Source organism: Mobula birostris, chromosome 15 (assembly GCF_030028105.1).
Source record: "Mobula birostris isolate sMobBir1 chromosome 15, sMobBir1.hap1, whole genome shotgun sequence".
In the NCBI taxonomy this organism is placed as follows: Eukaryota; Metazoa; Chordata; class Chondrichthyes; order Myliobatiformes; family Myliobatidae; genus Mobula; species Mobula birostris.
Window position 1 is genome coordinate 58,999,763 of NC_092384.1, and position 25,008 is coordinate 59,024,770.

The window sequence follows — 25,008 nt, forward strand, 5'->3', positions numbered from 1 at the left end:
CGTGGGCACCTGTGTGTGCATGCATGACGTGCGCATGTGTGTACGTGCCAATTTTTTTCTACAAATCGGTTTTGGCTTAATCTTCCCGATTCTGTTATGTGAAACTACACTGTACATACGTTACTTCTACTTTATATAGGCTGTGTATTTATCATATCATTCCTGCTTTTACTATGTTAGTGTTATTTTAGGTTTTATGTATTATTTGGTATGACTTGGTAGGTTATTTCAAGTTCAACAGTGCGTGACAGGGAATGAGGAAAGGTGCAGCTGACTCATATCTTTTCATATCGCTAAATCATATCGTTTCCTCACGGCCCAGTAGCACATGCTTTGCGGCCTGGTACCGGTCCACGGCCCAGTGGTTGGGGACCACTGCTGTTGGTCACCTAACTGTAAGAAAAAATATTAGTAAAATTGAAAGAGTACAGAGAAATTTTTCAAGAATGTTGCTGGGACTTGAGGAGCTGAGTTATCGGGAAAGATTGAATAGGTTACGACTTCATTCCCTGGAGCACAGGGGAATGTGGGGAGGTTTGATCTAGGTGTACAACTTTATGAGGGGTATAAATATGGTCAATGCACTTTTTTCCCTGAGGATGGGTGAGACTCAAATTAATGATCATGGGTTAAGGATGAAAGGTAAAATGTCTAAGGGGAACAGGAGGGGAGACTTCACTCAGAGCGTGGTGAGAGTGTGGAATGAGCTGCCAGTGGAAGTGGTGGATGTGGGTTGATTTCAAAATATAGGAGGAATTTGATCACATATTGATTTATTTTTGTTTATTTAGCAATACAGTGGCACCCAGGTACATAGATGGGAGGGAAATGGAAGGCTATGGAATAGGTGTGGGTCAATGGGACGAGGCAGAGTAACAACTTTGCACAGACAGGCCCTGTTTCTGTGTTTTAGTTCTCTATGCATCTCTGACCTGATGACTCATGGAAATACCAATTCAAAATATGGATGCAGTCTTTGGGATAGCAGTGAGAACCTCTACTCCATTTGTCAGGTGCATACAGAAGCTTATCAAAGATGGCAGCAGAGTACACTACCATCCAAACTACTATCCATCTCCCTCGCTGAAAACATACTACTTCTGCTGCGGGACAGCCAACAACTCACTCATCAGTTACCTCAGAAGCCCTGGATTGGAGTGGAACAAAGTCATCTTCAGTCCTGAGGGATATTCAAAGAAGAAAAATGTCAAACATCCCTGATTCTTCTTTTAACTAGAACTGGTTACAGTTTAATATGTTGGTATTGGCCAACAGCAATATGAGACATGAACTGAATCTAATTGATCTATGCAAGACATGATTGACGATCAACACAATATATTTCTGCAGTGCTTGTACTTTGGGAAGATTAAAAGAAATATGAACTAATGCCCCAAGAAATCAAAAAGGTATCCATGTATTTTGCCTTTTAATAAATTACTCTGTCAATACGACCTTCTCCGTTAACCCAATATTCAATTAAAATAGATGTAGATGGCAGAACAGACATAATTTTAAATATGAGAAACTCAGATCAGCAACAAATCATCTGATGCACTTCACTATTATTCTTCTTAACATGGTAAAACATTGTTTGCAATTAACTTTCTTAATATATAATTTATCCAGAGTCTATCACGGCATCTACGGGGGTGTATTATTTCTTCGGCAAAATGTTTCTTTTACTTGTTGGAATAATTATTTATGGATCTATTCGCTTCCATAATTTTGATTTTCTTATTTATTGTCTCTCTGTGATTTGACAGACTTATTCTCCCAAAGTTATTTTCAAGATGAGAGCATTAGATGATTTTGGCTTGTTACTTCAAAATTGGCATTAACTCAGGGAAATCAAATGATGGATTGGTATTATTGCTTTTAAAACGAAAACATTTTTGGAGAGGATTATAGAGTTACATCTTCAAATGAAGATATATAATTTGAAACCCAGCACCTTTAAGTGTTTTTTGTTCATATTATTTACAAAGAGAAGTGTGACAAACTGTAATGACAAACTTACTGTGTGTAAACCTCGGTTAATTGTTCTTATTGTAAAGCAGTTTAAATTCCTAATTTACAAGTATGTACTAACTTGCAGTATTTTCAATCTAATTGTCATTCTAAACCACATAGTGAGATTGGAGAAACAGCTTGAAACACACATACATTTATTGAAACATTTGCATTTTCTTTCAATGAAAATATGTGTAGGCATCAATTTCCTGCTGTAGTTTTTTGTGAATTTATGGTAACAATGTTACCTTGGAAAGTGCCGTGTCATTGTTACAATGAAGATGTAGACTATCAGTTTTAACATTTATATGAGTTGATTAGTCAAGTCATACTTGTACAAAATCTTTCCTTAAAATTGCAGAAACTGACATCCCTAATTTAAAAGCACATGAAATTATTTTATTTAATTCAATTAGGAGCTGATTCATGTCAGGCCTATAATTTTAACCAAGTATCATCATCGGTTCCCAGTCTCCTGCTGGTTTCTAACTCATTGTGCTGACAATGAATCTGAATATGGCTTAATAAATGAGGGTAACCCTGGATAACCTTGCTTTTCAGAATACTGCTACTGTAAGCTCTGCAGATATGGTAAATAGAATCTTCTGCGATGATTGACATTTTTTTCTAGGAATTCATCCAAAAATATTTACGCTTCGCTATTCTTCAAAATTTAATCCAAGTTCTCTAGGAGATGCAAAACTCTGAAAAGTTAATGTTTATTCAGTGTTGTATGTGATGGTGTGCATTGGTTCAGAAGTCAACTCCATTTACTTTTTTATGAGCTATAGTTCAGAAACAGTTTCCCATCACAAAACACTTACATCTGAAACCACAGTTGGTACAACACTTCGCCTTTTCTCTCTTCCCTTTTTACCGTCTTGGGACCCAAACATTTTCTTCTGTGGTCTCCTCTACATTGAGGAAATCAAACACAGATTGGGTGATTGCTTTGTGGAGCACCCACTCTCAGTTCAGAGGAGTGACCATGAACTTCCAGTTGCTGGCTACCATCCCACTCTGATCTCCATGTACCGTTCCAATAAGACACAACACAAGCTCCTGGAGCCTTACAGACCTAGCATCAAATTTGTTAAGTTCAGATAGCATGTTTTATCTTTCAGTCCATTTGAAAACATATATAATCATGTGCAGTTCTACAACACATACAAATCTGGTTGCCCAATTACAGGAAGAATGTGGAAACTTTAGGAAGAGTACAGAAGGTGTTGCCTGGATTAAGGAGTATGAGTTATAAAGAGAAATTAGACAAACTTGAATTGCTTGCTCTGGAGTGTTGGATGCTGAGGGGAGACCTGATAATAGTTTATAAAATTATGAAAGGCATAGATAGGGCAAGTATTTTTACACCCAGGGAAATGCTTTGATCAGGCTGCCAGGGGTAGTGGTGAAAGCAGATATGTTTGTGCTGTTTAAAATGCTTTTAGATATGCAAGATATAGATCATGAATAGATAGAGAAGATTTAGTTTAATTCATCATTATGGTCATCAGAGACATTGTGGGCCGAAGGGCCTGTTCCTGTGCTGTTATGTTTATGTTCTATGTTCCAACCATCTCTGCTGTCATCCAAATTTTCTCCTCGGGTATGCCTGCAGCACATCAGCAACAAATTACACTACATAGAACCTCATCCCAATTGCTATAGGTCTTACTCTATCAAAGCAATTCCCTTGCTTCCACCCACCTACAGTAATGGATCTCTCCATTTCCAATAAAGTCTCAAGTCAGGTTTCTCATATGAAATTTTAACTGCTTCACTTTCCACAGATGCTGCCTGACCTGCTTCAATTGCCCATCTTTGCCGTTTACCTTTTGTTTTAATCACGTTAGGTCAGTCTTCTTTAACTCACTGGGATAAATCTAATCTGTTGTGCAAGTCTGATCCATCTTTACACATCCATTACACAAACCAAAGAGCATTATGTGCTGGTAGCTGCTGCCATGAAACCATTTAATCTCATCCTATCGCAGACTCTTCTACCAATTTCTTCCTACCACCTGGTATATCTCTTTTTCTCAGTTTTCACAAAGTGTCACAAACCCAAAATAGTGACTGCTTCTCTTTCCACATTAGCCGCCTGACTTGCTCAACTTTTCCAGCATTTCTGAGACACATGACTCGTAGATGCACTTGGATGTCATGAAAGTAGAGGATAAGTTCTAGCATTAATTTTCTAATATTTACATGTAGTGCATTTGGATATTGAGAAAGGGTAGAGATTTGTCTATAATTATTAATATTGTAGGGTGGACACAATTCAGTTCCATTGAATTTGTCAAATGTTTGACTGGAGAAGAATGTAAAACCCAAATCTTGCAGGAATCAGATGTTTAAAGATTGTTTTAAAATTTGCATATTTTGTGTTTCAACACATTACAAATTTTATTTCGATATTTATCCTTTCTATCGCTGACCAAACATGGAAACCACTGCATTTTTGGAAGAATAGTGACCTAGGATTGTTTGTTGTGAAATAAACTATCCTTAACAAAGATGGAAAATTTCAATTGCTAATACTGAATATTCAATTGTTTATTTTGAATATTAAATATATAATGATCCCTTGAATTGTTTCTTGGTGTTTTTTTTAAAAAACAAACCCATAATCCAGGTTCCCTACAGCATCACAGTCTAATAATACATGTCAAAGTAGGAACCTCAGCTCTGAGGAGAACATGAAAGGTCAGTTAATAATATGGTTAATTAATAGAGCACAAAGCTGAAAGATGAAGTACAATCTTGGAGAGTGAAGAATTAACCATTATGAATGAAAAAGAAAATCATGCAAATATTGGCATTTGAAGGAATCTGCTAGACAAGGCTGTGTGAATGTGGATTAGGGATGTTCTCCATGTGGTGATCCTAAATGAGTAAACAGTCAATGTTTCGGGCCAAGACTCTTCATCATAATGAAAGGTCTCGGCCCGAAATGTCAACTGTTTACTTTTTTTCCATAGATGCTGCCTGGCCTGCTGTGTTCCTCCAGCATTTAGTGTGTTGTTTTGTATTTCTAGCATCTACAAATTTTCTCGTGCTTTTCATCTTGATCATGTTGCTCTTAAGCCTGTTAATTTACAGACTCAGCCCCATGGCTTTTAGTCTCCAGGTATCCTCTTCTTCTGGCACCAACTGCTCTCATTTTGCATATCTGTATTTAGTGGGTACTATGGGAAACCACCACTCTGCTGCTGTCACAAGGAATTAGATGCATTCTTTCTATTCCCACGTTCCACATATAACTGGTTCTCTCACTGGACTACCCTATAAAGCCTACAATATAAGCATGAAATATTGGAAAACAGCTTCTTGGACTGGTTCCAACTCTGCTTACTTGTGCACTTAAGCAAATTAGCCCAAGCTAATTAATTGTTTTGTCATCTTTATATTGATATGCACTTAAAACTACAGTAATACTGAAGTTGAATTTTTAGAAAAAGATGAGCTTTGGATCTCTGGTATCTCTCATGCTCTCCCAACACGTTTCAGGCCTCAAAAGAGGCCTAAATCAAATTGTTCTTGACAACTCCTAATTGTCACTCAATAATTGGCTAATTAGAATAAATGAACTTCATGTTCCATAAAGGGAAATTCATATATCAAATATATTTTACTTATTAATTGAGCAAATAAATCTAAATAAAATATAATCATCACATTGCAGTCCTTGCCAGTTTACATATGTCCAACCTATGGACAGTCCATACACTTGAACAAGCACTTGTAAAATTGTGAGAGTGCTTTTTTTTTGAATGAATGAAATTTATTTTGGTCAGTACAAACATAACAAAAAGCATCATTTTCAATGATGATTTCATAGGACAAAATTGCAACAAAAAACATACAAACGTTTGTAGATATTCTTTAAAACAGCCCGAAAGGGTGTAGGCTGAAGCTACAGCTTATTACACCTATCCCTCTTACTTATACAACATATTTGGCATCAATCGTCACATCAAAACAAAAAAATTTCATAATCTTTTAACACAAAATCCAATTCCGAGTATCATTTATTCACATTACTCCCGTTCATTTTAAATCATGTATTTTATATTTGTTCATTAAATTATTTTTAGATTATTTTTTAAACTTAAGTGTGGTGCATGTTTTTAAATTCTGATTACAACTGTTCCTTAGATTCACCCCTCTGACTGAAATGCAATGATTTTTTGCCTTTGTTCTTATCCTTTGTTTTTGAAATATACATGTTCCTCTCAAATCATGTTGACTTTCTCTCATTTTAAACAACCTTGGGATACTTTGTGGTAGCTGTTCATTTTTTACTTTATACATAATTTGTATTATTTTAAAATCTATGAAATCTCTGAATTTTAAAGTGTTTAGTTGAATAAATAATGGATTTGCTGGCTGCTCTGGAACTGCAGGCATCTTCTGCCATGTGGGAAACATAGCTCATGGCAATACTATTGCAGCAAAATCTAAGCAGTTGAATTAAATGCCCTGGCTTAACTAACATTGCCCTTGGTTGGCCTGTGTTTTTTAAAAAAATATATTACTGGGCATATATATATTAAATATATGTTTCCAATTTATGAATTATTTGGATTAGGAAAGTTCTCAGAAATGGAACCCCCTTGGTAACCCGGGGAGGACCTATATACATATTCATCTTATTTATCGTGAGCTTACTCCTGAATTGCTGATATTGTGCATAAAGCCATTTTAGATATAAGCACATCAAATCATTTGTATGCAATGACAAGTGTGAGCTGAGATTCAGCTTGGGCTGTTTTTGAGCCTGATGCAGACTTTGTTCTTGGATCATATAATTGAAGTTAGAAATCTAGCTCATATTTACTAAATAGGAAAAGCTAATTGCATGAGAATCCAGGAATATTGATTTATACAAATTATGAGAAGGGAAGGAGTTGTTACATCAATAAAATTCACACAATAAGTTTGCCAGATGATTTGTCCTCTGTTAGTGCTTCCTGCTAGAATACATGAAAATACCTTCTGTGGTATGATATAACTGACAAACTCTTCTGCTCTGTTCCTTAGGTGACCCGGTGGCTACTGGCACTGGTACCTTGATTATCACCATGCTGGATGTGAATGACAACCCACCCTCTGTTTATCCAACTGTAGCAAAGTTCTGTGAGGATTCAAAGGACCTCAGTGTGGCTATTCTGGGAGCAACAGACAAAGATCTTGAACCAAACGCTGATCCGTTCAAATTTCAGTTGGGCAAGCAACCCGGAGTTGAAAAAACCTGGAAGGTCACCCAGGTCAACAGTAAGAGAACTTTTCATTTTCAGAAAGAGAGATTCTCTGATCTTACAGTGAAATTCCATCTCATATAGTTAGATGTTAATCAGAATTCAATGCGTTTTTTTAATCTTGTCTGTAGAACGAACTCCACGTAGGCACCACTACAAATGAAGAATTAGCCTAGATCAATGGGGCTGTGAGGCAGCAGCAGCACCACACGCCACAAATTCCACAAAGAAATGAGGAATTTCAGTATTGCCATTCCCCCTTACTCCTTGGCTACATTTAAGTTTTAGACCATCCTGCCAATGCCTTGAAAATTTCCTTGTGCACCCCTTTTGTCTGAGGCTGCCTCATCAAAGTTCTCAAGTCCTCTGTGGAACTTACGTATGACCTTGCTTCTGGAGAGATGGCAACTGAACCAAACTAATTCTTTGGCCCTCCAGAGTGTAGCCCTAACTCCTTTCTTGTAGATCCGCTGGACCACCCAAGCCCTTCTCTTGTCTGCAAGCTATATGTGCCCAGTGAATTACTGCATCGTCATCCCACCTTCTAACCAAATCATGCAGAGTATCAGCATCTGAATTAATGGATGTGGGCATTAAATTGAGTGGCTTTATCTTCTTTCATTTCTCCTCCTTATACCAAGTTAGAATGACTAGCTATATCAAACAGAAAAAAAATGCAAATGTAGTTTTGTAGTCAGAAAATGGAAGAAGCCTGCAAACTTCATTATTTGAAGAGAATAGAGATGAAGGGGAAGTGAAATGTGAGAAGGGGGTTAAAGCGGAGGTTTAGAATCAGAATCAGGTTTATTATCACTGGCATGTATTGTGAAATTTGTTAACTTAGCAGCAGCAGTTCAATGCAATAGAAAGAAAAATAAATGAATAACAGTAAATATATATGCATATATTAAATAGTGAGATTAAAAATAGTGCAAAACAGAAATAATATAAAAAATTGAGATAGTATTCATGAGTTCAATGTCCATTTGGGAATCGGATGGAAGAAGCTGTTCGTGAATCATTGAGTGTGTGCCTTCAGGCTTCTGTACCTCCTTCCTGATGGTAACAATGAGAAGAGGGCACATCCTGGGCATAGGAAGTAAAAATGTAGGGTGATAGGTTATTGATTATTAAGGGCATCAAAGATAAAAGTGAAAAGACAGGAAAATGGGGTTGAGGTGATAAATAATGATTAAATAGCAGAGAAGACTTGATGGGCCAAATGGCCTAATTCTGCTGCTATATGTTATGGAATTACATGTGACAATCCTGTCACCTTCCTGCCCTACCACTCGGTAACAAGCATTCCAGTATTGAAGAACATGCATCCATATGCAATTGTGTGCATCTTGTCCTGCAGGACCAAAGGAGGTGTGTGCCTTTATGAAGTTAGTAGCAGATCACGAAAGTGGTTGTGAGGCTGAAAACAGTATAGTGTACAGAACATGGAACACTGAACAGTGCAGGACAGGAACAGCCCTTCAGGCCCACGATTAAACTAGTAATTAAAAACTAACTAAGTGAGTCTCTTCTTCCTACAGTACACAAGATTGACATCTCTCCATTCCCTGTAAATCTGAGTGCCTGACAGCCCCCTAAATACCTCTATCTAGTTTGCCTCCACTACCAATTCTGGCTGCGCATTCCAGGTACCTAACACTCTCTGAGTAAAAAACTTGTCCTGCACATCCCCTTGGAACTTTCCTCTTTTGCGGATTTGTGGATGTAAGGCAGTACAATGGATTCTAGTTAATAGGACCATCAGTCAATCGGGACACACACTTATTTGGGACAACTCTTAAGAACCAAAACTAATTGAGAAAATAGCTAGGATTTCCTTTGTTTATTTTGGACAACATGCCACTTTATTGGGGCAGGGGACTGTTGCCGGACAGTTTCTAACTAGCATTAGGCACGTGAACTTGCATGGCTGTTAGGCACTACACTATGCTTAAAGCAGTTTTTAAATAGCATCAATTATGTGCACTTGTGCCCAAAAAAACCAACTAACAGTAATTTTTGTCACTGGTAGTTGGCGAGAAATAAGTAGTGAGACAATTTAGAACTGTTTTGATCACTGCAGTTTCATGCGTTCAGGCTTGGAGAAACCAGAAACAGCTGGGAGTGAAAATGAAACAATTTCACTACATCAACAAGTTAGGTACTATGAAGACTTTGAAGGTATCAACAATCATCTTAAATGTTACCATGAAAATTAAGATTTAGAGGATGCAATCATCAATAGTATTGTATGAAGGCAGTCCATTATGTACTTTAAGCATCTGCACTGATTTTGTTCATGTACAGTCAATCAAAAGAACACATGCACTAGATGAATTCCTCTATCGATAAACTAATACACATTTTCATAGTACCTAGTAGTTTGATAGTGTTTTACTTTGTCCTGTATTTTCACTTAATACATAATTTGTTACTCAGTTAAACAGCAACTTGTCTTTTTTATATCTTTTTAACTATCTCCATGAAATTTCAGCTAATTGGGGCAGCTGCTTAATTGGACCAAAGTGTAGTAGTCCTGATGTGTCCCAATTAACCAGAATCTACTGTATTTGAAAATTAGGTATGCACTTCTGTTGATGGAAATTGCTGGCTGGTGTATGCTGAATGTGGACCACATTGAACAATTTCTGAGGTACTCCACCATCTCTTCTAGAATAAATCTCCCTGCCTACCTCTGGATGTTGTGAAGGCTGCTATCCCCTATATTTTTCCTTTCATGGACATCTCCCAGGCTAGCTTCAGGGAGGAAACTCCTTCCCTTTAACTGCAACAGGAAATAGTGAATGAACATTTTAAAACATGCCTAGCCATTCAAAATATGGGACTGATGGAAGGTTTCAGTCTTCAGCACTGGCTGGATGCAGACACCTCAAGCATGAATGACGAGTACTACGACATGAAAAACATTAATCATGAAGAAACACAAACAAAATGCTGGAGGAATTCAGCAGGTCAGGCAGCATTCATGGAAATGAACAAACAGTCAACGTTTCGGGCAGAGACCCTTCCTCAGGACTGGAAAGTAGGGAGAAGACTCCAAAATAGAGAGGTGGGGGGAGGAGAAGGAAGTGATAGGTGAAGCCAGGTGGTTAGGAAAGTGAAAGGGCTGCAGAGCAAGGAATCTGATAGGAGAGGAGAGTGGACCAGAGGAGAAAGGGAAGGAGGAGGGGAGCCAGGGAGAGGTGATAGGCAGGTGAGAAGACATAAGAGGCTAGAGTGGGGAATAGAAGAAGGGAGTGGAAGGATTTTTTTTATAACCAAAAGGAGAAATCAATATTCATGCCATCAGGGAGGAGGCACAAATATAGCATAATTACTAATCACGAATTTTGATCCCTCTACATGCATGCAGGGACCACCCAGTTTAACTTTGTATTTTGTGGTTTTTGACTGGATGTTAAAGACAACACAAAAGCAACAACGTATTGGGAGGTGCTGAGACACCTGAAGTGAAAGCGTAAATGGTTATACACAGTGGGATGGGCAGTTCCTGCAGAGGACGAAACAAAGTAACCACTTCAGGTCACTGTACTTTATCAAACTGGAGTATTTTGGTGAGACAATGTAGTAGTAATATATTCTCCAGGATATGAATGCACGTTCAACTTCAGTTCTATATTTAGTTCAAAGGGTAAGCAAATAATAAGCAGGTATAGAGGCAGGAGAAGTTAGAGTGGACGACTTGATCAATTGACGAAAGGGATTCCCTGCAAGCAAAGTCAGATAAACCATATAACCATATAAACCATATAACAATTACAGCACGGAAACAGGCCATCTCGGCCCTTCTAGTCTGTGCTGAACTCTTACTCTCACCTAGTCCCACCAACCTGCACTCAGCCCATAACCCTCCATTCCTTTCCTGTCCATATATCTATCCAATTTAACTTCAAATGACAACATCAAACCCGCCTCAACCACTTCCGCTGGAAGCTCGTTCCACACAGCTACCACTCTCTGAGTGAAAAAGATGGTAATGGGATATGACTGATTTTTGGGACAGTTGAATTATTTGCCTTTTTACCTTATATTCTGTCTTGGTAGCCTCCAATCTGATGGCATGAATATCGATTTCTCCTTCCAGTAAAAAATATTTTCCCTCCCTCTCCTGTCTTCATCTATTCCCCACTCTGGCCTTTTAGCTCTTCTCAACTGCCTATCACTTCCTCCAGGACCCAGCTTCCTTCCCTTTCTCTTATGGTCCCCTCTCCTCTCCTATCAGATTCCTTCTTCTCCAGCCCTTCACCACCCACCTGGCTTCACCTATCACCTTCTAGCTAACCTCCTTCCACCCCCACCCCCCACCACCTTTTGAATTCTGGCATCTTTCCCCTTACTTTTCAGCCCTGAAGAACATTCTCAGCCAGAAACATCGACTGTTTATTCATTTCCATAGATGCACCCTGAGCTGCTGAGTTCTTCCAGCATTTTGTGTGTGTTGCAATGAATTATTGTCTGTTGTTGTATTCGCTGGAAGTTCAGTCTCTACGTTAATCACACTTCTTTAATTCCAGAAGATCAAAGAGGTCATTTTGAACATTGGATATTCATTGAATAACATATGTGACACTGATTAAACACTGACTGTGTGGAAGTATTCCACCACCCAACATTGATAACTAACCTTCATGAGTAAAGTTTGCACTTACAATATTCATATTTTTGTTTTGTTCCTTCAGGCACTCATGCTCGACTCAGCCTCCTGCATCCGCTGAAAAGATCCAACTACAATTTGCCAATTGTAGTGACAGACAGTGGGAAGCCCCCATTGACCAACAGCACAGATGTTTTAGTCCAAGTCTGCTCTTGCAAGAAGAACAAAATGGACTGCAGCACAGCCAACTCTCTTCACATCAGTATCACGCTCCTCTTGATTTCTATCATCACATTGTTCTGTGAGTTTGGTTTTCAATAGTTCAGATTCAGGTTTGTTATGGTTCATGTTTATGCGCCAAGAATCAGAGTCATTATCCGAATCAAGTTTATTATCATTGGCATAGGTTGCATAGAACATATAGAACATAGAACAGTACAGCACAGTACAGGCCCTTCGGCCCACAATGTTGTGCCGACCCTCAAACCCTGCCTCCCATATAAGCCCCCACCTTAGATTCCTCCATACACCTGTCTAGTAGTCTCTTAAACTTCACTAGTGTATCTGCCTCCACCATTGACTCAGGCAGTGCATTCCACGCACCAACCACTCTCTGAGTAAAAAACCTTCCTCTAATATCCCCCTTGAACTTCCCACCCCTTACCTTAAAGCCATGTCCTCTTGTATTGAGCAGTGGTGCCCTGGGGAAGAGGCACTGGCTATCCACTCTATCTATTCCTCTTATTATCTTGTACACCTCTATCATATCTCCTCTCATCCTCCTTCTCTCCAAAGAGTAAAGCCCTAGCTCCCTTAATCTCTGATCATAATGCATATTCTCTAAACCAGGCAGCATCCTGGTAAATCTCCTCTGTACCCTTTCCAATGCTTCCACATCCTTCCTATAGTGAGGTGACCAGAACTGGACACAATACTCCAAGTGTGGCCTAACCAGAGTTTTATGGAGCTGCATCATTACATCATGACTCTTAAACTCTATCCCTCGACTTATGAACGCTAACACCCCATAAGCTTTCTTAACTACCCTATCCACCTGTGAGGCAACTTTCAGGGATCTGTGGACATGTACCCCGAGATCCCTCTGCTCCTCCACACTACCAGGTATCCTGCCATTTACTTTGTACTCTGCCTTGGAGTTTGTCCTTCCAAAGTGTACCACCTCACACTTCTCCGGGTTGAACTCCATCTGCCACTTCTCAGCCCACTTCTGCTTCCTATCAATGTCTCTCTGCAATCTTTGACAATCCTCTACACTATCTACAACACCACCAACCTTTGTGTTGTCTGCAAACTTGCCAACCCACCCTTCTACCCACACATCCAGGTCATTAATAAAAATCACGAAAAGTGGAGGTCCCAGAACAGATCCTTGTGGGACACCACTAGTCACAATCCTCCAATCTGAGTGTACTCCCTCCACCACCACCCTCTGCCTTCTGCAGGCAAGCCAATTCTGAATCCACCAGGCCAAACTTCCCTGGATCCCATGCCTTCTAACTTTCTGAATAAGTCTACCATGTGGAACCTTGTCAAATGCATACATAATATGCTATAAGTTATAATAAGAAGTTTATAAAAATAAGTAGTGCAACAATAGTGAGGGTATTGTTCATGGAGTCATTGTCTGTTCAGAAATTTGTTGGTGGAGGGGAAGATGTTGTTCCCAGAATGTTGAAGGTTCTAAGCTAGTTGTACTTAATGTATCCGAGGCTCTGGACATCAACAGGAATGGCATGGTAGTGCAGCTACTGCATAGTTCCAGTGTCCTGGGTTTGATCCTGACCACAATGTATTGTCTGTGAGAAGTTTGCACAGATTTGCATGGGTTTTACCTGGTGCTCTGATTTCCTCCAACATTTCAAAGAGGTGCTGTTAGCTATTGTAAGTTACCCATTGCATAGTTGGGTGGCAGAAGAATCAGAGGAAATTGAGGGAGACTTGTGGGAGAATTGTTTACAAGAGGTAGGACTGATTGGGAATGCACTAAGGGCCATTGTATATCATGTGTTCATGTTGGTCCTGTATCCCTTTGACCTCTTCAATCATGAGAAATGTAAGAAATATTGTACTTCTGCTAGACAAAAGGTGAAGAACTAAACTGACTGAATATAGTTTCCCTTTCTGAATGGTGTACTCTCAACTAAATGTTTCTCAACAAGGTATTTTTTAAATATTTTATCAATTATTCTTTCTTAAAAATGTGTTTCATTGATAAATCACCCAAATGCATGGATAAATTTCACATTTGCTAATTAACTTAATCCAAACAGGTAAATCTGAAATTTCACAGGTCAGACACGGCAAATAAGGCAAAAAATTATTTTCACTTTAATTTAAGTCTTTGTCAAATCTCAAGTGAGGGAATCATATGCTTGTGATTATTGTCGGCAATATAAAATGAATGTTTATTGCATTCATTATGGATTCCTTCTGATGGAGGGGTTTAAGTTACTCAAAACTTATGAGCCCTGGGAAATGTAATGTAGAAACTTTAAATGTTGGTCTTCTAAAATTCTTATACGTGTTCTTGGATCATGCTATAATCTATGCCTGATTCAACAGATTTGAATTGGAAACTGGATTAATCTTCCATCCTAATGCCCCAAGAATATTTTCCATTGCTTTTTCCCAGGTCTGAAATGACTAACACAAGAGGGCGCAGTTTTATGGTGCTTGTAAGTAGGTATAGAGGAGATATCGGGTAAGTTTTTTACACAGAGAGTGGTGAATGTGTGGAAATGGCTGCTGGCGACAGTGGTGGAGGTGGATACGATAGGGTCTTTTAAGAGACTCCTGGATAGGTACATGGAGCTTAGAAAAATTGAAGGCTATGGGTACTCCTAGGTAATTTCTAAACTAAGTATATGTTTGGCGCATCATTGTGGGCCGAAAGGTCTGTATTGTGCTGTACGTTTTCTATGTTTCTATGTTTCTATATCATGCATTAAAGCCCAATCTATTCATGCTGAGACTCACTAAGCTTTAAGTTTCACATTATTGTCATACCCAGGGCATAAGCGCCATGAATATAATCTTTTTTTAATAGCAAGAGTGCAGTAGGTTATGAACATGACAATATAAATTACAGAAACTTAAACTGACATCAAAAATGGTGATGAATACAGGCACTAAGGTGTTATATTTGAATGCATACAGTATAGGGAATAAGGTAGATGATCTTGTAGCGCAGTTAGAGATTGGCAGGTATCTGCTGATGACACAAAGGTTGGGGGTGTTGTGGATAGTCTGGAGGGTTGTCAGAGGTTACAGCGGGACTTCGATAGGATGCAGAACTGGGCTGAGAAGTGGCAGATGGACTTCAACCCAGATAAGTGTGAAGTGGTTCAGTTTGGTAGGTCCAATTTGAAGACAGAATATAATACAAATGGTAAGTCTCTTGGCAGTGTGGAGGATCTGAGAGATCTTGGGGTCCGTGCCAATAGGACACTCAAAGCTGCTGCGCAGGTTGACAGTATTGTTAAGAAGGCGTATGGTGTGTTGGCATTCATCAGCCATGGGATTGAGTTCAAGACCGTGAGGTAATGTTATGGCTATATAGGACCTTAGTCAGACCCCACTTGGAGTACTGTGCTCAGTTCTGGTCACCTCACTACAGGAAGGATGTAGATACTATAGAGAGAGTGCAGAAGAGATTTACAAAGATGTCGCCTGGATTGGAGGGCAATTTGAACTTGGCCTTTATTCCTTGGAGTGATGAAAGGTGACCTGTTAAAGGTGTATAAGATGATGAGGGGCAGTGATTGTGCGGATAGTCAGACACTTTTTCACAGGGCTGAAACGGCTAACATGAGGGGCATGTCTTTAAGGTGCTTGGAAATAGGTACCGGGGGATGTTAGGAATAAGTTTTTCACACAAAGAGTGGTGGATGTGTGGAATGCACTGCCAGTGACAGTGGTGGAAGTGGATACAATAGGGTCTTTTAAGAGCCTCTTAGATAGGTACATAGAGCTTAGAAAAATAGAGAGCTATACACTAAGGAAATCCTAGGCAGTCTCTAGCATAGGTTACATGGTCGGCACAACATTGTATTGTGCTGTAGGTTTTCTATGTTCTATGGCATTGCGGGCATCATCATGGTTGGGTGCTTAACATCCATGATACACATTGTATCGAAAGGACAGGCAGCTAGGCAGCGGGGTGGGTGGCTCTGTTGTAAAAAAATGAGATCAAATCCTTAAGGGTGTTGTAAAGGTGACAAAGAGGAAGATGTAGAATCCTTGTGAGTGGGCTTGAAGAACTGCAAGGGTAAAAAGACTCTGATGGGAGTTAGGTACAGACCCCAAGCAGCAGATGGGATTTGGGATATAAATTTCCATGGCAAATAGAAAAGGAAGATAATAAGGGCAATGTTATGATTGTCATGTGAGATTTCAATATGCTGGTAGATTGGGAAAATTAGGTTGGTGCTGGATCTCAAGAGAGGGAATTTGTAGAGTACCTATGAGATGGCTTTTTAGAGCATCTTCTGGTTGAGCCTACTAGGGGAAAGACATTTCTGGATTGAGTGTTGTGCAATGAACTAGATTTGATTAGGGATCTTAAGATAATGGAACCTTTGGGATGTAACGAAAATAGTATGAATCAATTTATGCTGCAGTTTGAGAGGGAGAAGATAAAGTCAGATGTATTAGTATTACACTAGAGTAAAGGGAATTGTAAAGGCATGAGCGAGGAGTTGAGCAAAGTTGATTGGAAGTGTCACTAGCAGAGCTAATGGCAGAGATGAAGAAATATTGTAAAAGGAGGATGAGGCAACTGTGATTGAGATGGCAAGTTAAAGACTGCATCAAAGCAAAAGAGAGGGCATATAATAGCACAAAAATTAGTGGGAAGTTAGAGGAATGGGAAGCATTTAAAAACCAACAGAAGGCAACTAAAAAAACATAAGGAAAGAAAAGATGAAATATAAAAGTAAGTAGCCAACATATTAAAGAGGATACCAAATGTTTTTTTCAGATAAAAGAGTAAAAGAGAGGCCAGAGTAATATTGGACCACTGGAAAATGATGTTGTAGAGGTAGTAACAGGGGAGAAAGAAATGGCAGATGAACTTACTAAGTATTTTGTGTAAGTCTTCACTGTGGAAGACACTAGCAGTATGCCAGAAATTCAAGACTGTCAAGGTGCAGAAGTAAGCGTGGTTGCAATTACTAAGGAGAAGGTGCTTGGGAAGCTAAAAGTCTGAAGGTAGATAAGTCACCTGAACCAGATGGACTACACCCCAGAGTTCTGAAAGGAGTAGCTGAAGAGACTGAGGAAGCATTAGTAATGATTTCTCAAGAATCACTAGATTCTGGAATGGTTCCAGAGTACTGGAAAATTGCTAATATCACTCCACACTTTAAGAAGGGGCGGAGGCAGATGAAAGGAAATCACAGGCCATTTAGGTCCTTATTTCACATTGATTCAAGAACCCATGGCAGAAGAGGAGAAGCATTTGTTGAATCTTGAGTTACACTTTCCTCTACATTCTGCCTGAAGGCAGCAATGAGAGGAGTATATAGCCTAGATGGGTAGACTATATCAGGGGTCCCCAACCTTTTTTGCACTGTGGACCGGTTTCATATTGATAATATTCTTGCGGACCGGCTGACCTGGGGGGGGGGGGGAGGGAGGGGGGATGGTTGCCAACGGACAAGAGTAGCAGTCAAGTACATTGTGTTTACCCTGAGAAAGATTACAATGACCATGAAGCCTTGCGCGGGCATCAGTGCGCATGCGTGCACCTGCTGATTCCTTTTCTGCAAACACGAGGAATTTTGCAGATGCTGGAAATTCAAGCAACACGCATCAAAGTTGCTAGTGAACGCAGCAGGCCAGGCAGCATCTCTAGGAAGGGGTACAGTCGATGTTTCGGGTCGAGACCCTTCGTCAGGACTGTACCCCTTCCTAGAGATGCTGTCTGGCCTGCTGTGTTCACCAGCAAATTTAATGTGTATTGCTTCTTTTCTGCAAATCATTTTTGGCGATTCTGTTCCGGGGGGGGGGGGGGGGGGTTGTTAATCACGACCGGAATATAGGTGATAAGTGGCTAATGCACTCAATTTTGTTTCTAAAAGGGTTTATCTAACGAATTTAATATTAAACACTTACCGCATATTTTCCTCGCATGAATATGGTGATAAGTCAATTAATAGGGGAGGACAGGGGAGCTTGAAGTAAGTGTTGAACAAACTTCCAGTAGAAGTCGTAGAGGCAGGTTCGATATTATCATTTAAAGTTAAACTGGACAGCTATATGGACAGGAAAAGAATGGAGGGTTATGGGCTGAGTGCAGGTCGGTGGGACGAGGTGAGAGTAGCTTTCGGCACAGACTAGAAGGGAAGAGATGTCCTGTATCCATAAACAACAGGAATTCTGCAGATGCTGGAAATTCAAGCAACACACATCAAAGTTGCTGGTGAACGCAGCAGGCCAAGCAGCATCTGTAGGAAGAGGTGCAGTCAACGTTTCAGGCCGAGACCCTTCGTCAGGACTAACTGAAGTTCTGAAGTTAGTCCTGACGAAGGGTCTCGGCCTGAAATGTCGACTGCACCTCTTCCTACAGATGCTGCTTGGCCTGCTGCGTTCACCAGCAACTTTGATGTGTGTTGTCCTGTATCCACGCTGTAATTGTTATATGGTTATATAAGTCAATAGCATCATAACATTTTAAGTAACGTTTGGATATTAAACACAGCGCATATTTTCCTCATATGAACATATAAAATTATTACAATGCACCAATATCGCTGAATCAGTGGGAGCCCTGGGCTGAATACTTGTTTCCCTGCAACAAGATGGTGCCATCGAAGGGTGATGGGAGACAGCGATACTGGAACGGGGTTCCTTATGTCCAGTCTATTCCCCAATTTAGTTTTCATTGCATTCATTGCAGAGATATGTTGGAAATGGAAGCAAAGTTTTCAGTGCTTCTGTGGCTATCTCAGGATATTTAGCCTTGACTTTGATCCGGAATGCCAGCAGAGATGTTATGTCAAACATACTTTTCAGCCCGCTGTCATTTGCAAGCTCGAGGAGTTGATCTCCTTCCCGCTCTGACATGGATGAAGCATGCGTAATGAGCTCGTGTGCATTCGAGCTCAAAAGTGGGCATGACAGGGAATGAGGAAAGGTGCAGCTGATTCATATCAGCAAATCATACCATTTCCTCACGGCCTGGTAGCGCATGCCTTGCGGCCCGCTACCGGTTCGCAGCCCGGTGGTTGGGGATTGCTGGACTATATCACCCCTTGTTGATGTCCTCAAAAGTGGGGAGGACTGTGTCTGTGGTGGAAGTGGCCAAGTCCCTACTCTGTATAGCCTCTTAAATTTCTGCACATTGGAATTTGAATACGAAGCCATAATGATTATCTGTATAAATGTGGAAGTTCTAGTCTCCACTGCTGGCAATAGTGGTGGCACTGAATGCCCAGTCCCAACTGGCTGAATTTGCTCACATTCTGTTCTAGTGGATTCCTGATGGAGTCTAATTAGACAGAGTGATTTTTCACAGGCTTCCTGGTCTCTAATGTGTCAAATCCATCTCGAGCCAGGCTTAATGTGCCACAAGAACAGCAGCCCACCTGCCAATGAGTGAGAAAGAAGCTCCTGGGTAAAAAGTAAAACTTCTTTTTTACTATTTATTTTGGTAGTTTCAATAATTTAGTATGTGGATAAATTACTTAGTTATTTAATAATAAATATAATATTTTCAATTTTATTCTAGTTCATATTCTTATTTCTTCTCTAGCTCTTTATTTATTAACATTTACTGTATATTCATAATTTCCCCTGAACTGCAAAGGCTGCTTAGAATCAAGCACGTTACTGCATTTGTGTAGCCTAGCACATAAGAATGGCAAACTTCTGTCTCTAAAACCATTTGTGAATTAAATGGGTTTTCACAATAGATCCTGTAGTTTATTGGGATTATATTGGTTTTCTGTAAATTCATGGAAGTCCTGGTCTTCAACGTGGGCAACAATCTTAGTCTCTGACCTCACAACTAGCTCTGGGTTTCATACACAAGATGCTGGAGGAACTTAGCAGACGAAGTAGCATCTATGAAAAAAATACAGTTGACATTTTGTGCAGCGACTCTTCGGCAGAACTGGAGAAAAAAAGATGAGGATTGGATTTAAAAGGTGGGGGCGGGGAGAGAGAAACACAAAGTGATAGGTGAAACTGGGAGGGAGAGGGATGAAGTAAGAAGCTGGGAAGTTGATTGGTGAAAGAGATAGAGGGCTGGAGAAGGGGGAATCTGATAGGTGAGGATAGAAAGCCATAGAAGGAAATGGGGAAGAGCACCAGAGGGAGGTGATAGGCAGGCAAGGAGATAAAGTGAGTGAAGGGAAAGGGAATGGGGACTGGCGAAGGAGAGGGCGAAGGGTGGGCATTACCGGAAGTTTGAGGAATCAATGTTCTTGCCATCAGGTTGGAGGCTACCCAGACAGAATATAAGGTGTTTCTACTCCAACCTGACTGGGGCCTCATCGCGGCAGTAAAGGAGGCCATGGATTGACATATTGGAATGAGAATGCAAAGTGGAATTAAAATGGATGGCCACTGCAAGAACCCGCTTCTTCTGGCGGACGAAGTGTAGGTGCTCGGCAAAGTGGTCTCCAAATCTACATCGGGTCTCACCAATATACAGGAGGCCACACTGGGAGCACCAGACACTGCATATGACACTAACAGACTCACAGGTGATATGTCGCCTCACCTGGAAGGTCTGTCTGGGGCCCTGAATGGTAGTGAGGGTGGAGGTGTAGGGGAAGGTGTAGCACTTGTTCCACTTGCAAGGATGAGTGCCAAGAGGGAGATCAGTGGGGAATGACAAATAGACAAATGAGTTGCGTAGGGAGCATTCCCTGTGGAAAGCAGAAAGTGGGGGGAGCGAAAGATGTGTTTGGTGATGGGATCCAGTTGGAGATGGTGGAAGTTGCGAAGAATTATGTGCTGACGCGGAGGCTGGTGGGGTGGTAGGTTAGGACAAGAGGCACCCTTTCCCTGGTAGGGAGGCGGGAGGATGGGGTAAGAACAGACATGTGTGAAATGGAAGAGATGTGGTTGAGGGCAACGTTGATGGTGGAGGAAGGGAAGACCCTTTCTTTGAAAAAGGAGGACATCTCCTTCATTCTAGAATGAAAAGTCTATTCCTGAGAGCAGATGTGACAGAGACGAAAGAATTAAGAGAAGTGGGTGGTGTTTTACTGTTGTTACCACTACACCATCATTCTCTGAAGGACTGGCAAGAATCTACTTCAACTGACTCCATCATTAGGTAAAGGAGAAACTATTGCATATTGTAGAGAACACTGCCCACTGACCACAAAATCTAGTCTAATTATTGGAGTTAATGATTCATGTGGGGCAAATGAATTTTATCCATGAAAGGGGTAAGGATAATTCAAAATACATTGTGTGTTGGATTTGACAGCAAATCCATTGAAGGATTACCAAAGTAACTTAAGTTCTCGTAAACAGTAGCAAATGGCGAAGTTGGCTATAACTGAGGGGTGACTTCACAAGTCCCTATTTGTTACAGAGTATTAACAGTATTCAAATACTGATCACTGCCCTCTCTGTATTACTGTAATTATCTCGCTTATATTTAATGGATTGATGGCAAGAAAACATCGGAAATTTTACCGAAAAGAAAACCTTGACATTTGCAACTATCTCTTTTGTTCTCTGGGTTTGAGTGCTAATATCACAGACTGACATTTGGAAATGTCTGTATCATTTTCATGAGTAGGGAAAAGTATTAGGAATGTTACCATAGTGATGCAGTTGAGAGGCCTTGTCCATAATGACCATTAAATTCATGATAACTGACATGAGAAACTCCACAGCCAAATAATATTGCACATTTACTGAGTAATAAATTATCTAGAATTAAAGGCATACACAATTGGCATCTCAATATTATGGTGTTTTCCCAGTGTTAGTTTAAGAAAGTATTTTAGTTGATTTGTCTAATTTGTGATGTACTGATGGGACAAATGAGCCACAGGAAGCATCCTTACTCAGAATAATTAGCTAAGTATTGACTATGAATGTAGGTTAATTGAAAACCTATAAAGATATGATATAAATCTGACCATCCTTAAACATGTGATAAACAGAGACAGTGAATCTTGTTCTGATATGCACACTAAATGCACGTATGTTAACTTCCACCACATGCAATTTTAAACTTTAAAATAAAAATGTACAAAGAGGAATTAAAATATACACACTAAATGTTTAATTTGGGATAAAATAACACGGCTCTTAAATTGCTGGATTAATGGATAGACCTCTGGGCCACTGATCCAGAGATACAAGTTAGAATTCCACAACGGTAACTGGGAAAATTAAACGTAAATAGTTAAATAATTCCAGAAATTAGTATTAGTGGCAGGATATAGTATTAATGGTAACACTCTTGGTAGGATCAGAGGGATCTTGGGGTCCGAGTCCATAGGACGCTCAAAGCAGCTGCACAGGTTGACTCTGTGGTTAAGAAAGCGTACAGTGCATTGGCCTTCATCAATCATGGAATTGAGTTTAGGATCCGAGAGGTAATGTTGCAGCTAAATAGGACCCTGGTCAGACTCCACTTGGAGTACTGTGCTCAGTTCTGGTGGCCTCACAACAGGAAGGATGTGGAAACTATAGAAAGGGTGCAGAGGAGATTTACAAGGATGTTGCCTGGATTGGGGAGCATGCCTTATGAGAATAGGTTGAGTGAACTCAGCCTTTTCTCCTTGGAGCGACGGAAGATGAAAGGTGACCTGATGGAGGTGTATAAGATGATGAGACGCATTGATTGTGTGGATAGTCAGAGGCTTTTTCCCAGGGCTGAAATGACGGTCACAAGAGGGCACAGGTTTGAGGTGCTTGGGAGTAGGTACAGAAGAGATGTCAGGGGTAATTTTTTTACGCAGAGAGTGGTGAGTGCGTGGAATGGGCTGCTGGCAATGGTGGTGGAGGCAGATACGATAGGGTCTTTTAAGAGACTTTTGGATAGGTACATGGAACTTAGAAAAATAAAGGGCTATGGGTAACCCTAGTAATTTCTAAGGTAGAGACATGTTCGGCACAACTTTGTGGGCCGAAGGGCCTGCATTGTGCCTTAGATTTTCTATGTTTCTATGTTTTTAAATTAAAATCAAATCAAGTCTTCGTAAAGATAACCATTCACCTACTGGATTATTATGGAACTGATCTGGTTTGCTAACTTCCTGGGGGAAAATAAATCTGTGGACAGGTAAGCAGAATTAATGTTTCAGGTTGCTGCTCTTTCAGGTTATGTCCAACAGATGCACACTGTTTTTACTTTTCAGTCATTATTCCCACCTCTTCTGACTGATATGTACAAGGGGTGATTGATAAGTTTGTGGCCGTTTGCGGCCTAAGGTAGAAGGAGTCAATTTTAGAAAACCTAGCACATTTATTTTTCCTACATCTACACACTTAGTCCAGCGGTCATGGAGCATACAGATTCCTTCTTTGTAGCATTCGGCATCTTGAACCTCCAGAAGTGGTCCACAGCAGGGCCGATTGATAAGTTTGTAGCCTAAGGTAGAAGGAGATGAGTTATTAACTTCAAACTTTCTGCATTTTCACTCAAAGAGTTGAACTGCACGTGCATGTATTGAGCGCTGTATAACTAATCTCTTTCCACCTTAGGCCACGAACTTATCAATCACCCCTGCTGAGGTCCAAGACACTTTCATTACATGCACATGCAGTTCAATTCTTTGAGTGATAATGCAGAAAGTTTGAAGTTAATAACTCATCTCCTTCTACCTTAGGCCACGAACTTATCAATTACCCCTGCTGTGGACTACCTGGAGGTCCAAGACACTCTCGCTACATGCACGTGCAGTTCAACTCTTTGAGTGATAATGCAGAAAGTTTGAAGTTAATAACTCATCTCCTTTTACTTTAGGCCACGAACTTATCAATCACCCCTGCTGTAGACCACTTCTACGAAGAAGGGATCCATCCGTATGCTCCACGACCGCTGGACTAAGTGTGTACATGTAGAAGGGGACTATGTTGAAAAATAAATATTTTAGGTTTTCTAAAGTTAACTCCTTCTACCTAGGCCACAAACTTATCAATCACCCCTTGTAATTTTATCTAGACCCAACATTGTGATGGACATGTAACTGAAGAAATTAGGCATAGATTTAAACAGGATTGATAAGAGTATATGCCTCAAAAAGCTTCTGTTGGATTGAGTCAAACCTTTCTCTTTAAAATTGGTCTGTAGTAGTTGTAATCTTTTTGTCTTGTGTAAAAATAATGAATTTAATGAGAGCAAGTAACTGGGCAAAGTAACTTAAAATTGACGAGAGTACAATCTGCCTTGAACTTCTTTTGTATTTTTCTCATGTGTTCATGTATTCCAAAGACTTGTGGTTATAGAACTGATCTATCAGTACCAAGTTGCTCATTTTTTGGTTACTGTAAAGAATTTTGCTACAGAATTTTACTTGAAAGAATAAAGAGGAACTTCATCAAGATATTCTTTGGATTGAAATGCTTTAGTTATCGAGAGAGTTCGGATAAACAAGGCTTGTTTGCTTTTGAGAGAACTAGACTGAGGGGTTTCCTGCTGGAAGTGAAAAGATAATGAGAACAATTAATAGGATAGATAGACAAATTCTTTTTCTCGTGGTAGAGCTATCAAAAATATGAGGACGTGCTTAAGGTGAGAGGAAGGAGTTTTAAAGGAAGTACAAGAAGTACATTTTTAACAGAGAGAGTTGCTGATACAATGCTTATAAAAAGTATTCACGCTGCTTGGAAATTTTCATGTTTTATTGTTCTACCACATTGAAACACAGTGGATTTAATTTGGTTTTTTTGACACTAATCTTATATGTCAAAATGAAAACAGATCTCTGCAAAGTGATCTAAATTAATTACAATATAAAACACAGAATAATTGATTGCATAAGTATAAACCTCCTTTAATATGACACATCGAACCATCACTAGTGCAGCCAATTGGTTTTAGAAGTCGCATAATTAGTTAAATGGAGATCACCATGTGCAGTCATGGTGTTTCAAATTAATGTAGTAAAAATACACCTGTAT

General features: G+C 40.0%; 1 protein-coding gene across 1 annotated transcript in view; it reads left to right on the plus strand.

The window, feature by feature from the left end:
* The window catches only part of cdh13 (cadherin 13, H-cadherin (heart)), a 1,220,695-nt gene that overhangs the window by 1,184,011 nt on the left and 11,676 nt on the right, over positions 1 to 25,008 (plus strand). The window contains exons 12-13 of the mRNA XM_072279867.1: positions 7,057 to 7,290; positions 11,975 to 12,190. Of these exons, the coding sequence (XP_072135968.1) occupies positions 7,057 to 7,290; positions 11,975 to 12,190 (450 nt within the window). The remainder of the gene's footprint in view (positions 1 to 7,056; positions 7,291 to 11,974; positions 12,191 to 25,008) is intronic.